Here is a 14,019-nt window from a genome sequence, read left to right on the forward strand (position 1 = left end):
GTATAAAATTTGCTAAACTACAAATTATGAAATGCTTTGAATCAATGCACTTGCGATGCTGTCAAGAACTAGAGAACTTCTCATCTCATACTTCAACAGAAATTTTGCACAAAACCCCTCAACTTTCTCTTGATCTTTGCTTAATAAACATTCTGGAGATAAAAAAAATGGTAAATATTACTTGGCAAAGAAGGTCTTACCGAGGAATCATATACAACCAAACCTCTCTATAACAACATCGTTTGTTCCCAAATATTTAGACTGCTATAGTGAAGTGCTATAGTGAAATGCTATTATGGAGAATATATATTATAACATTACATGAAAAATTGGTTCTAAAGAAAACTTGGCCGTTATAATAAAATGCTGTTACAGAGGATGGATGTTACATAAAAGTTTGACTGTATATTGATATGACAGGTTTCCTTCAGACTTTGATTAAGATAGATAATCTAATCTACAAACTGCTTCTCAACCAAGCCAAAACGGGTTCACCATTTAATAGTATAAGCTAACTAATATTTACACTTTGGTAACTTCATGGATTGCACTTGCCAAGTATTCCACATTGCTGCTTGTTACCCCTGCCATGCTGCCATATGATAATGCATCAGTCATGTCAATTGTAAAAGCATAAAAAATGGAGATCAGAAAATCTTTTGTTCTTTCTGTTTTCTTTCTTTTAATTTTTCTTTTCGTATGTTTATGGTAGAATTCAAAACCAATACTCTATTGTAACTTCCCATTTGAAAGTAGTTTCAGAGAAATAAACCACTTAAGAAATTTCTTGGAGAACTTGTCACCATGGGCGGAACTAGGTAGAGTGAAGGGGGTTCAAACCGAACCCCCTTCGTCGGAAAATTATACTATAAATAGAGTAAGAATGATCTGTTTTGGTTATATCTGAGCTGTTGAATCCCCTTGATATGAAGAAAAATTCACGTATAGTAGTAAAGGGGGATCAAAATTGATTTAGGTCATATGTTCACATTCCAATTGTGACATCCTAGAATTTGTTTGAATCCCCTTGTATATATTTCTGGTTCCGCCACTGCTTGTCACTACTACAAATGAGTTAACTTAGTGGTCTTTGACAGCTTTTGCTATTTTAACCTACTATGTGTGGTTCTATTGATATCACCTTTCCGATCACAATACAATCTGCATTGTCATGTATACTGATATCAGTACTTAAATTCAAGAAATCTGACTTAAGTACCTGATGCGTCCATCATTAGTCATGTATATATGGAAATCCCTCTGCAACCGGTCAACCTCTTTAGGGGATAAACCAGAGAAGTAAAACATTCCGACCTGAAATATTGATATTTAGCAGCTGTATTTGATATACGGTTGCACAAAAGACTTAAGAAATACCTGCTTGGTTATATGTTCCCAGTTTGCAGACGAATTCAATTGTTCAAGATTTCGACGTAATTCAATTCTCATTCTGATCATGCGATCCACCATGACCTTAGGCAAAAGATATAATCAGTAAAGCACAAGGAATGGAATGGTAATTAGGACCTAGTAATACATAAAGGAACATCAATTACCTTAATATCCTCTTCCCAAAGTGCCTTTAAATCAGCATCATTCAAGATTGTGGATACTAATAGTGGGCCGTGAAGAGGAGAGCTACTGTACATTGCCCTGACTATCTGCTGCAACTGACTCTTGATTGCAGCGGCTTGCTTTTCATCCCGAGAGACAATACTGGTTTCCAAAACAAAAACAAAAAAAGAAAAGGGGAAGCAAAAAGAAAGGAAGTTTGAGAATTGGAGACTAATCACGAAACCAGGAAAGTAACAGACCGTGTGGACTACTAAGCGCTAAAGTGGATTCAGGATTACACTAAGAATGGACAAGTTAAAGTTACTTTGTTGAATCTATTTTTATTTATTCGGTAGTTTTTTCCCTTTGTTTGTTCAATGGATTGAACAAATTGTCTAACTGATGAAAATTTAGTATTATTTCGGTGTTGTTCAAAATGAGTTGTAGAATACTGTAGCTTGAAGCGATCTACCTGATGCAACCTACTCGGTGTCCATATAATCCCATGTTTTTGGAAAAAGACTGAGCACAGCCCAGTAGATGTCCGTCTTCAAGAAATATCCGAATAGCAGTGGCATCTCTCTCAAGGTCCCCGCTAGCAATCCCTTGATAAGCCATATCAAAAAAAGGAAAATGATTCTTCATCTGAAACCAATTTACACAAAAGATACCACATAAGATAGACTAAATAGCAAATAAGAGAAGAAAAAAGAACATATTATTTCATTAACCTTGAATAGGTGAGAGATTTCTTTCCACTGCTCATAGTTGGGGTCGACGCCAGTTGGGTTATGAGCGCAAGGATGAAGTAAGAAAAAGGAATGATCTGAAGCATTCTGTGAGATTATCAAATAAATAGGGTCATGAATAGTATTCTAAACTCCTTAAGCGGAAAGTAAACAAAAGCATAGTTTGCCTTCAGATATTGTAACCACATACAACAGTATCGCAAAACGAGTATTCGTATAATGATATAATGAATATTATTGTATGGCTGCAAGCAATGGCGAAGCCAGAATATTCAATAAGGATGTTCAGTGGCAAAGCAAGAAAATTCAATAAGGGTGTTCAAAATTTAAACACCCTTTGCTAGTGGGCTATGTAAGGATGTTCAAAGTCTATTTTTTTATCCATAACAAGTATAATATTTTACCCTATACACAATATGATTTTTCAGCGAAGGGTATTCAATTGACCACCCTTGGCCACACATAGCTTCGCCCCTAGCTGCAAGGGCATTTTCTCTATTACATTTTTCAGGTAGGAGGATCATATGCATAGTTACTTTCTGACATGATTCTTCAGCAAAGAGTTTATTGGCTATGTTGCTCGGAGTACTCTCCAAAAATGTTGTCGCACTCGTGTCAGATCCTCCAAAAATGCACTATTTTTGGAGAATCCGACATCCACCCAACAACAATTCTGAAGAGTCCGAGCAATATAGTTTATTGGTTACATCTAAATTGCTCAGTAACATAATCCATCTTTTACTGAGGCACACAATCTCATATGTGCAGGAAAAGGGTATAAAGTCATGTAAGGATGTAAGATTTGGCGGTGAAGTTAAAGCAAATATTTCACAACAAAATTTGAGAAAACTCATCCTATCCTCCAGCATAAAACCAAACCTTGATATCCTTCATCAGGGCTTGAAATTGCAATCCTTTTGTATCAGGATCATAATAGCGGTAGGTACTCGTACAAACTTCAGAATCCCTCCAAATGTCATTGTGGCTTCAAAGGACTCACTTCAATCACATTACAAATTAATAACGACATGGCATGAAAACGAATTATAAACATGAAAAACATTTACTTGGACCAAGTTGGCATTGGTAGAAACATTTGTGAGTCAGGATAGAAGCGCCTTTGGAATTCAGCAAACAGACGGCATGCACCAGTTCCAGAAAGAGCTGGAACTCCAGCAAACCTGCTTTCCTTAACAACATTAGAGTCATATCCATAAGCCAATTTTACACAGTCCTGCACGAACTTTGACTTTGTTGTTGCTTTAGTTGATTCCCTGCCAAGACCAGCCCAATATTAGACCAAACGACGTGTTTAACAAAAGATAGAAACGTGAAAATAGAACTGCAGTCCCATATCCATTGTAAGCTTTAAGAGAAAGTTTGACTGTAGAAAAGCACAGCACAAAACTATAACCCCGTACACAAACGAGAAAAACAATGGTCATGGTTGCAGTGAAATAGGATGAATCCAGAAAACATCCCTCATTGGATATTTTGCAAATATTGTGAAAGTATTTGAGCACTCAACCAAAAAATGACAAGGCAACGAGTGAGGTAACCCAAGATCCCTATAAAAATATAACACTTTGGATGCTCTTATACATCCAATGTGGGACATTTTGGACTCATTTAGGCATAAATATTGTTCCACTCTTTGCAAATACTGAATCCAGTAGTTTGGCCATTGCAAATACTGAATTCCATTCTTTAAACTTCAAGTAAAATATTGAAACACTGGGTTAAAGGTGTACTTTAAGTGAAATACTGGTTTCACTTACAAATCTTCAATTGTTTTCTAAGTGAAGTTCATTCCAATCAATAGGTCAAATCCACGGATTTTTTTCAACTTCAACTCAAACATTGTCCAACACCTAGAGTACTAAGAAAAAACTGAAGTACATATGAGCACGAACATTACCCAACCTCTTCAGTAAAAACAATATGTCGGTCCCAAACTAGTTGGTTTTGGCTATATGAATCCTTAATATTTGCCCCGCACCACCTAAACATTTTTAGCCGTTTCATTTCAATACACAATAATTTTCTCATCCTCATCAATCCTAAAGATATAGACTAAATAATGAGCAATATTAGTCATCCTACAACTGAAGAAAGATGAAACATAAATATCACTGCAATAACCTGAAATCCTTCCCATATGTTATGTTACTGAACTCATTATCTTCCTTGAAAGAACCCCCCCCCCCCCCTTTAAAAGGGCAGTACCTGATTGGCCGATTCCAATAACCAAATGGTCCCTCCATTAAACTTAGTTTGTCACCTTTGGCTTCCTTAGAGCGTTTCCTAGACTAATTTCTAGTTAAAATGCTTTCACTTTTCAATAAAAAAATTAACAAATTGTTCATGTAATTTCCAATCAGACTTTAGAAAAGTAAGAAAAGAGACAAAATTTGAGTAATTAGATAAAGAATTCTGCAAAATATGATCTGATTAAATCCAAACTCATGAATTTAGACCAGACTCATTAAACCTTAAAAAGTTCTTTAATCACAGGGGAGAAAAAGGGCAACATTACCCTGCCTTCATGTAGGGTCCGGGAAAGGCCGCACCCCTTGGGATGTGATATAGGCAGCCTATTCTGATGCAAGCATTATTGGTTGATTTCATGGCTAGAACCCGTGACCTACATAGGTCACACGGAAACAACTTTATTGTTGCTCCGACACTCCCTCCAATATCACCCCGCATTCACGTAGGGTCCGGGTAAGGGCCGCATACTTTGGGTGTGATATAGACAGTCTACCTGATACAGGCATTATTGGCCGATTTCACAGCTAGAACCCGATCTATATGTCACACAGGAGAGATAATTTTACTGTTGCTACAAGACCCCTCAACACGAAACAATAAGGTCAAAAAAAAATTAAAAAAAAAAGTACTCACAAAAACTCGCAGTCTGATATCTTTTCCATCGCTCTTTTAACACACTCAAGAGTAACTGGTTTTCCTTTATCATCTCTATAAGCTCCCTATGAACAAAAAGTGTAACAAAATAAAATAATCATCAATCAAGAAGGAGAAAAATGCCAATGAATAAAGTAAAAAAAAAAAAAAAATAACCAAAGAAATAGAAAAAACATTACCACACCAAGATTGAGCTTTAAAGGACTTGGGTCAAAGAGGAAAGACTCGGTGACACTTGTGATTGGATCCTTAGGAGCTGGTTGTACATGGTCCCACCATTCCATATTGTTTTTGCCATTTGTTGCTACTGAGGTTGACATCCTTCTTTTACTGAATCTAATAACATGTCTGCTCCACATGTTGATCTGTCTTCTTACTCTGTTCTTTTCTTGAATTGAGACAGACACAGTGTGTAGGAAATTAAAGCCTCTATTGAGTTGGGATTGTAAAATCAGGGAAAGGGAATGTAGAACTTCAAGTTGGTGTTTCTTCAGAGGAAAAAAGTGAGTAGTTGAAATAATATGTTATGAGACGAAGACATTGAAAACTCTGGTTTGCTACTCAAGTTCCAATGGGCTGTATTCTCTGCTAGTTTCTTCCCTTTGTCAAAAAGGAAGACTTGCTCTTAACTTTTACTAATAAGTTAAACATATGCAGACTGCAGAGTACTAAGATTATATTACTTCCTTTCTAATTTATAAAAACTTATTTGACTGTACACATAATTAAAGAAGAAACTTATAATATCAAATATTTTATATTATAAAAAGTTTCGAATTAAGAATAGAATTGAAAGTTTAATCGAAATTGTTTTCGAATTAGAAAGAAGTAATTCTTTTTTGAACGGATTAGAAAGAAAATAAGTTCAAATAATTTAAAATACACAGAGTATATACTTTTAAGTAAATGGTGTTGAGAGTTTTAACTGTCTTTTTATTTAAATAAGTGATGGTGAGAGCTCCAATGAATCATGTTATTAAGAATATAAAAAATATATAAAAATTTATTATTTCAAAAAGTGTGTCATTCATTTAGACAGATTAAAAAGAGAATTAACATAATTTACGCAAAAGAATATTAAATAGCATCATTAGATAAAGTAGTCTGAGTACATAACATATTATTTTTGTAATATGTATTTCCTAATTTATCTGCATTTAAGGTATGTAAAACAAAGAAAAGAGGAATTGGGAAGAAAGGAAGACTTAGCTTTCAATCCCAAAGTCTCATGCTTTTTTACATTTGCATTTTACAACTTGCAATTTACTTTAAAATGGACCAAAATTCTATTCATTGCATTTTTAAAAATTATTACACGTTCAACATAATTTCAAATTTCAAATTAATTAGCTTTTTTAGACTACTAAACCATGTGTTCAATTGAATATTGCGTATTTATTTACCTGTGATTTCAAGGAATCTAATCGTCTAACTATTTTTGCTAAGCACATAAAAGTAAAATAATTTAGAAATACCCTCACTTGATGAAATAAAATATTTGGTAATAGTGACATAATGGAAAATTGAATTAAGGAATACGAAAAAACATTCAAATTTCTAGAAGCCAACCTCCTCATGTCGAAGGAATCCAAGAAAATCTTACGTTCAAATGTTAATAATACTACTCCATTTTTAAACCAGTGTGTTCCATGGTTTTACTCTTTAGTCGTGATGTTCCAGTGGGCTGTGTTATAGCTCGTGTTATAGCCTATTTTCCCTTTTGCTTGAAAGAACCAAGAAAGCAGTGTCAATAGTCAATACTTCAATCACACACATGCAGAGACGGATTCATAATTTAAATTTAATGAACTTAATTTTTAAGATTTTTAGTATTAAACTTATTGTATTGTTAATATTATGAGTTAAATCTAATATTTATTAAGATTTTAATAAGTTTTTACATATAAATTCATATTTCGTATCTAAAGTTATGGGTTCATTTGAAATTCAAGCCAAAAGATTACATGCCATTGCACATAGGCGAAATTGCTCATTGTTTGACAAGGTAATTTACATATTGTTACATACTTTATAACCTTTTGAATTGCATTTTGCACAACTTAAAAAGAACTAGTGTAGGATTAAATGATTGCAATTGCACTCTTTTATTAAAAGATATTTTTCGTGCATTCTTAGTTGCTTTTGGTAAAGTAACCAAAAATGTATCTTAGATCACTTTTAATTTAACTTATATCTATTATATAGAAAGAGCAAAGATGGTCTGACGGCTGGGCATCATTGCAAATCTAGCTTTATTTAAGGTCAAAATGGTAATTACGTCACAACAATTAAAATGGAATTATAAGGACCCTTTTTCTTTCTCATCTCTGACAAAAAAAAAAGAGCACCAGCGGCTCTTTTCTTCATCTTCTCGTCCAGGTAAGCTTTCCTTTTAAATTTTGCTGAAATTTCTCTTTGTTGTATTCGACATTTTCAATTTTTGGTCTACCCATATTATATTTGTGTTGATTTTGCCCGTTTTTTTTGTAGAACTCTAGTCTTTTTTGCTTTATTGTTGTTTCTTTAACATAGTCTTTTTGCTTTTCTAATTTTATTAGGTCGTCCTCTCTGTATTTCCAACCGCAGCTTCTTGTTTCTCTCCCTCTCCCTCTCATGTAATTCTTGAGGCTAGCATATACATTCTTTTTATTTTTTGTGTTGCTTTCAAATATGTGAAGAAGATTTTCGTTTTCTCATAAATAAGAATTCTGTAATTGAACTATGATCAGAATTTTAAAGAAGTGTAGCTACACTGCAACAACAATTAATTTTTCTTTTCATATTACTATATATAATTTGCTATTAACTGGTATGATAGTTTTTTTTGGTCCGGCACTAGAGAAAATATGCTTCTGCTCTCTCTTTAATTTTGTTTATAGGAGATTGTCTTTACTAAAAACTTAATCTTGATATAATACTCCAATCAGAAGTTGTAGTATATTAGCATAATGAAAAATAGCAGAAAGTGACAGCACTCTGAAAACCGAACAAACCTAAAAGTACTGACTTAAAGCCAATGCGGAACTAATAGTTAAATTTACGAGTTACTTTAAGAATTGGGGGGTTTGTAAAACTTTGAGTTCAATCCATCCTATGCAAAAAAAAAAAAAGTTTGAATTGAAATTCCGTCTATATACTTTGAAAAATAATCTTGATGGTTTAGAACTTCCTTCTAAATCAAGGAAATAAAGTCATATCCAACGGACTGTGCACAAACTAAAGGACTAAGCGGCTAAGAACTTCAAGGTTTGAGGATTCCATGTTGAACTGCTCTAATGGGTCTTCAATTTGTATGCATTTTTCAAAATGGGGTATAAATGTAGCTATATTGAAGTTAATCATTTGTCAACAATGAGTATTGTTGCTATAACTACAACATTTTCTTTTTTATCATATATTTGGTTCTAGAAGCAACAAGCAAGCGTCAGCATTCCTTTGTACACCTATCTTCTCTCTCCCCCCCCTCCCCCCTCCCAAACTTTAGTATTTATCATACTCCACATCTTTAATTACTAATTTTTAAGGATTTTTTTTTTGAATTTAACAGTGGTTCATTTTGAATAGAATGAAGTCGCAAGCTATGATAGTTCATACGATCCGATGTTTTGGCCAAATTACAAATATTTGATGGTTTGCATCACAGAATTGAACGCTTTTTACCAAAATGTGAGAGATTAGATCTTCATTAATCTTTTTAGTATTAATTATTCTTTATTTCTTATTTAAAATTGAGGAGTAGTTCTTGTTATCGTAATCTTTTATGATAGAGAAAAATATATCGATGGTAATCCTTAATTGAATAATTTTGAGAAATAATGGAATCTTTATTCCGATTTCCTACTAAGAAGCTAGATGGTCTTTAATACCTTGACGAAAAAGAAAAAAAAATCTAAGTTTTACAAGGTTTATCAACGATTCATACATACCATTCTTATTTTTGTATAAGATGTCTTCTTAGTGATCTATATCTACTCAGTAAATTTAAAATATTTACAGGTTTGGAGAACCTATTAGGGCTTTCATGAGCCATGAAGCAACTTCAGTGGAAGAGGCTTCTTCAAAGACAGAACTTAAACTATAGAGTTAGTATCGGTATAGTGCAGTACTTCTTATAACTGATAAGGCGTTATTGACTAACCACATAGGTTTCTTCTTCATTAATTTTCACATGTGCTTAGATACCAAGTCACAAAAGTTATAAGCACTAACTTGCTCCTCTGCTTTAGTCACTTTCTTAATATCAACAAGTAGACACGCTTAAGCAGCATTAGCCTCAGTTTCCATTTGAACATGAAGCTCACCATATTACCACCCATAATTTTCATTTAAATCACACATGGATCTTTTACAAGTTAGTTTTTGAAGCTTTCCATAATAAGTCTCCCACGCCATTAGATGTCATATATCAAATTCCACAGCATGACTTATGGTGCTTGATTTGTAATTTTTAGCTATCTATTTGGTTATTTTTGTTTTTATCACTTGTTCATTTATGTAGAGTAACTAATAAATCAAGTACCATATTCTTTCTGGGACATGTATCTCTTGAAATATATGCTCCTGAAGTCAAGCGTTCAGAAGAAGTCAAACATTCTTTCTGAACGTTTCTATGCTCGAGATCATCTTTAATGTACTGATTTTTTAATTCCAATGAAACCTGAAAGTTTTGCCAGACAGCATGAAAGTGGAACGCCTAAAAATTACTCTTCGCGTTACATTAGAAATTTGGTGTTACAGTATATAAAGTAACAAATTGTGCCCAAATATTTATCTGGTTATAGCTCATAAACCATTGGCTCTGGAATCTGGTTGTTTCTGTATTACTATTATTTTAACTTATGACTGGAATGCATGTTCATTCTAGGAACATCAATGTTGGTGTTATTATCTATTGATGCCGTGAAATAAGATTTCCAAGTAGCTAGATATTGAATCAGCATATGCTACCTTTTTCAGTTCTTTCTTATTGCGCTTTACCTAAAAATTGATATAATATACTTGGAATTTACTTTAAGTTTGTATTTCATTTAATTGTTTGTGTGAAGTATAAGTGATGGATTGATATACCATCTTAGCATACTTGGTAGGGACTAATTCACTTGACCATTTGGTTAGTTCATAATTGTTTGGTTTGTTCTACTTTTACTTCAGTACATGAAATGCACAAGGATTATATGTTTTATGTATATTTATATAAATGGAATATATAATGTCACGACCCAATTTCACCTATAGGTCGTGATGGCACCCAACACTACGGCTAGGCAAGCCAACTTAATAAATTAAGCATATACTGACAAAATTTAAAACCAAAAAAATAATAAAACCCAAATTCTACCAATGTGTGTGCCAAGACCTGGTGTCACAAATGTATGAGCATCTAGTAGATTATACAAAACCTCAAATACTGTCTAAAATAAAAATAGACAGAATGAAAAATAAATACAAGGAGAGACACTGGTAGTTGTAGAACGGCTCAGAAAGGTAGCTCACCACTATGCCCCTAGATAACGTGGGTGTAAGACGGTAGGTCCCCCACTAGTACTTGCCTCAGGTCCTGCACAAAAAGTGCAGCAAGTGTAGTATGAGTACGTAAACAATGTGTACCCAGTAAGTATCAAGCCTAATCTCGAAGTGGTAGAGACGAGATGACCGACTTTGACACTCACTACGGGTCAATAATAATAATTGAAATAAAACTAGAATATATAATTCAGCATGATTCACAGAATATAACACTAATTTAGTTAACCAACAGAAATAATTAAATTCCTTCAAATGCAAATATTCTCAGTATATTAACTAAATTCCTTCAATTCCAATAAATTTTCAGTTTATTAATTAATTTTATTTACAGGAATAACAATAATTCCTTAGCTAACAGGGAAAATAATCCTTAAATTCCAAAGATTTCTAAATTTATCAATTAGCTTCACAAGCTACAATAAATTATCAAAGTATCGTGTAATTATTATTATTAAGCACGATTTCTGCCGAGGTCGTTCGGCCCGATCCAGAATATTATGTACACTGTCGAAGGACGTACGGCACGATCCATAGATACATCTATCCTGTCGAGGCGTTCGGCCCGATCCACAAGAAAGGATGACATTTTCTTATATACCTCCGGAATTAGAGTATTTATTGTAAAATTTATTCGAGAGGATAACAATTTATTTCAATAATTAATTAATCTAAACAAAAATTAAGCATATGAAAATTTTATATTTTTCTACCTTTCATAACAATTCTCAATATATACATCAAATATTTTAATTAATAAAGAATACAATTTACACAAGAATACAATTTACACAAGTAATTCATGCTTTGAGTCCTAAACTATCCGGACTTTAGCATTAATAGTAGCTACGCGCGAACTTTAGCATTAATAGTAGCATTAATAGTAAGCCCAAGTGACTTTTTCAAATTAAAACAATATTTGTTGAATTAGTTCTTCATATAATACCCAAATTCTCAACCCTCAGGGGTTGACCTGGTAGCAATTGACTTGAGCCTTGGGGTTTGCTCCCTTTCAAGGTCTCAAGTTCGAAACTCACTGGGTGCAAATAATTTCTGAGGGCCATCGGACTGGGTAAAACCTGAATTAACCGTGGTGCACTTGCGGGAAACTCCTTGCCGAGGGCCTGTGCACCCCCGGGATTAGTCGGGGCTCAAAGAGACTTGGACACCCGGTGCAAATAAAAAAAAAATAATACCCAAATTCTCAAAAGTGAGTTTGGTAATTACTCAAAAGATTTAAAAAGGAACTCAAAAGTATTAAATTTAAAAGTAAAGACCTTTTTTATTGATTTAAACCCTAATTCGTGGTTTTCCTAATTTTTATCTTGTTCGCTAGTCTGCTAATATCTCCCAAAAGCAACGAATATTTAATTTTTTTTACAAATACAAAGAGAACTACATTTTTCTTCATAGCAGCAAATTTAAAGTTCAAATTGCAGGTTAATCATCCTTTTTGTTCCTCCATAAAGAAAATTTTATTCTTTTAGACTCAAATTACTTGTGCTTGTAAGTAACGTATAATAGATTATTTTTATTAATTTTTTGTGGGGATGGAGCACATACATATATATATATATATATATATAGTTTTCTTCAATTTTTATGCAATTTTACCTGTTTATAAATATTAATTGTCATTATATTATTTTATAAAATATTAAAAATTAAATACCTATGGGGCTTACATCCCACGCCTCGGTGCTTATGCCCCGCTGAGGCATATGTAAAACGCCATGCCTTACGCCCACGCCTTTTAAAATACTGAAATACTACATTTTCAATAAAAATCTCGAAATTAATTAAAATTCATCCGTGAGTTCCACATCTCAGAATCCGGCGAAAGTTATGAAATCTAACAACTCATTCAATTACGAGTTCAACCATACCAGTTTCACTCAAATCCGACTCTGAATCGATACCGAAATCTCAAAAATTCGTTTCTATGAGATTTCTAAAAAAAATTAAATTTCAATCTCAAAACACTAATTAAATGATGAAAACAGTGATATATTTGTGTATATAGACCAAATCCGAGTTGGAATCACTTATCCCAAATGTCTTTCCTTGAAAATCTGTCAAAAAGTCGCATCTGCTCAAGCTCAAGTTTGTCAAAAATGGCAAATGGGTCGAATGCCTCTGTTTTTATAACTTACAGATCTGTCCAGCCCGATCAGGGAGCTCGATCAGGGAGCTCGACCAGGGGAGCTCGATCTTGGGAGCTCGATTTTTAGGCCTCAATTTTGGGCCTCGATCACATCCCAGAATTTCTAGCAGAAGAGAAAAATTACAGCAGCTGTTTAAGTCCAATTTTTGATCCGTTAACCATCCGAAACTCATCCGAGGCCCTCGGGACCTCAACCAAATATACCAACAAGTCCTAAAATATCATACGAACTTAGTCGAACCTCTAAAACACATCAAACAACGCTAAAACCACGAATCATACCCCAATTCAAGCTTAATAAAACTAAGAATTTTCAACTTCTATATTCGATGCCGAAACCTATCAAATCAAGTCCGATTGACCTCAAATTTTGCACACAAGTCATAAATGACATAACGGGGCTGTGAAAATTTTCAGAACTGGATTCTGACCCCGATATCAAAAAGTCAACTCCCCGGTCAAACTTCCAAACTTTAAATTCCTATTTTGCCATTTCAAGCCTAATTTCACTACGGACTTCCAAATAAAATTTCGATCACGCTCCTAAGTCCAAAATCAACATACAGAGTTTTTGGAATCATCAAAATTCTATTCCGGGGTCGTTTGCACATAATTCGATATCCGGTCACTATTTGAACTTAAACTTTTAATTTTTATCAAAATTCTATATCTCGGGCTAGGGACCTCGAAATTTAATTCCGGGCATACGCCCAAGTCCCAAATCACGATACGGACCTACCGGAACTGTCAAAATACTGATCCGAGTCCGTTTGCTCAAAATGTTGACCAAAGTCAACTCTGTTGAGTTTTAAAGTTCTAATTCACATTTTAATCCATTTTTCACATAAAAACTTTTCAGAAAATTTAACGGATTGCGCACACAAGTTGAGATATGATAAATAGTACTTTTTTGAGGTCTTAGAATACATAATTAATTATTAAATTTAAAAATAACATTTTGGGTCATCACATTCTCCACCTCTAAAACAAACGTTCATCCTCGAATGGGTTTAGAATTATACCTGCAGTGCTGAATAAGTGTGGATATTTGCTTCGCATGTTTTCCTCGGCCTCCCAAGTCGTTTCCTCGACTGGTTGGCCCCT

General features: G+C 33.8%; 1 protein-coding gene across 2 annotated transcripts; it reads right to left on the minus strand.

The window, feature by feature from the left end:
* Positions 1 to 331: 331 nt before the first annotated feature.
* LOC107795133 (aspartate aminotransferase, mitochondrial) lies at positions 332 to 5,893 on the minus strand. Of its 2 annotated transcripts, none has more exons than XM_016617715.2 (10): positions 5,408 to 5,893; positions 5,208 to 5,293; positions 3,371 to 3,577; positions 3,183 to 3,288; positions 2,286 to 2,390; positions 2,027 to 2,199; positions 1,557 to 1,716; positions 1,378 to 1,473; positions 1,220 to 1,314; positions 332 to 592 (listed from the first exon to the last, which is right to left on the minus strand). In XM_016617715.2, exons 1-10 carry the CDS (start codon positions 5,585 to 5,587, stop codon positions 523 to 525), a joined length of 1,278 nt encoding a protein of 425 aa, XP_016473201.1. In that variant the 5' UTR covers positions 5,588 to 5,893; the 3' UTR covers positions 332 to 522. The 2 variants fall into 2 exon arrangements, with proteins under 2 accessions (XP_016473201.1, XP_075104256.1); XM_075248155.1 differs by lacking the exon at positions 5,408 to 5,893 and adding an exon at positions 4,840 to 5,110 and having other exon boundaries at positions 5,208 to 5,299.
* Positions 5,894 to 14,019: the final 8,126 nt, after the last annotated feature.

Source organism: Nicotiana tabacum, chromosome 24 (genome assembly GCF_000715075.1).
Source record: "Nicotiana tabacum cultivar K326 chromosome 24, ASM71507v2, whole genome shotgun sequence".
Classification (NCBI taxonomy): domain Eukaryota; kingdom Viridiplantae; phylum Streptophyta; class Magnoliopsida; order Solanales; family Solanaceae; genus Nicotiana; species Nicotiana tabacum.

Coding starts and splice junctions, on each gene's coding strand:
- LOC107795133 (XM_016617715.2), bottom strand. CDS start 5,587: ATGTGGAGCAGACATGTTATTAGATTCAGTAAAAGAAGGATGTCAACC. Junction 2,391..3,182: donor CCCTGATGAAGGATATCAAG/GTTTGGTTTTAT, acceptor ATAATCTCACAG/AATGCTTCAGATCATTCCTT. Junction 1,474..1,556: donor TTTGGGAAGAGGATATTAAG/GTAATTGATGTT, acceptor CTTTTGCCTAAG/GTCATGGTGGATCGCATGAT.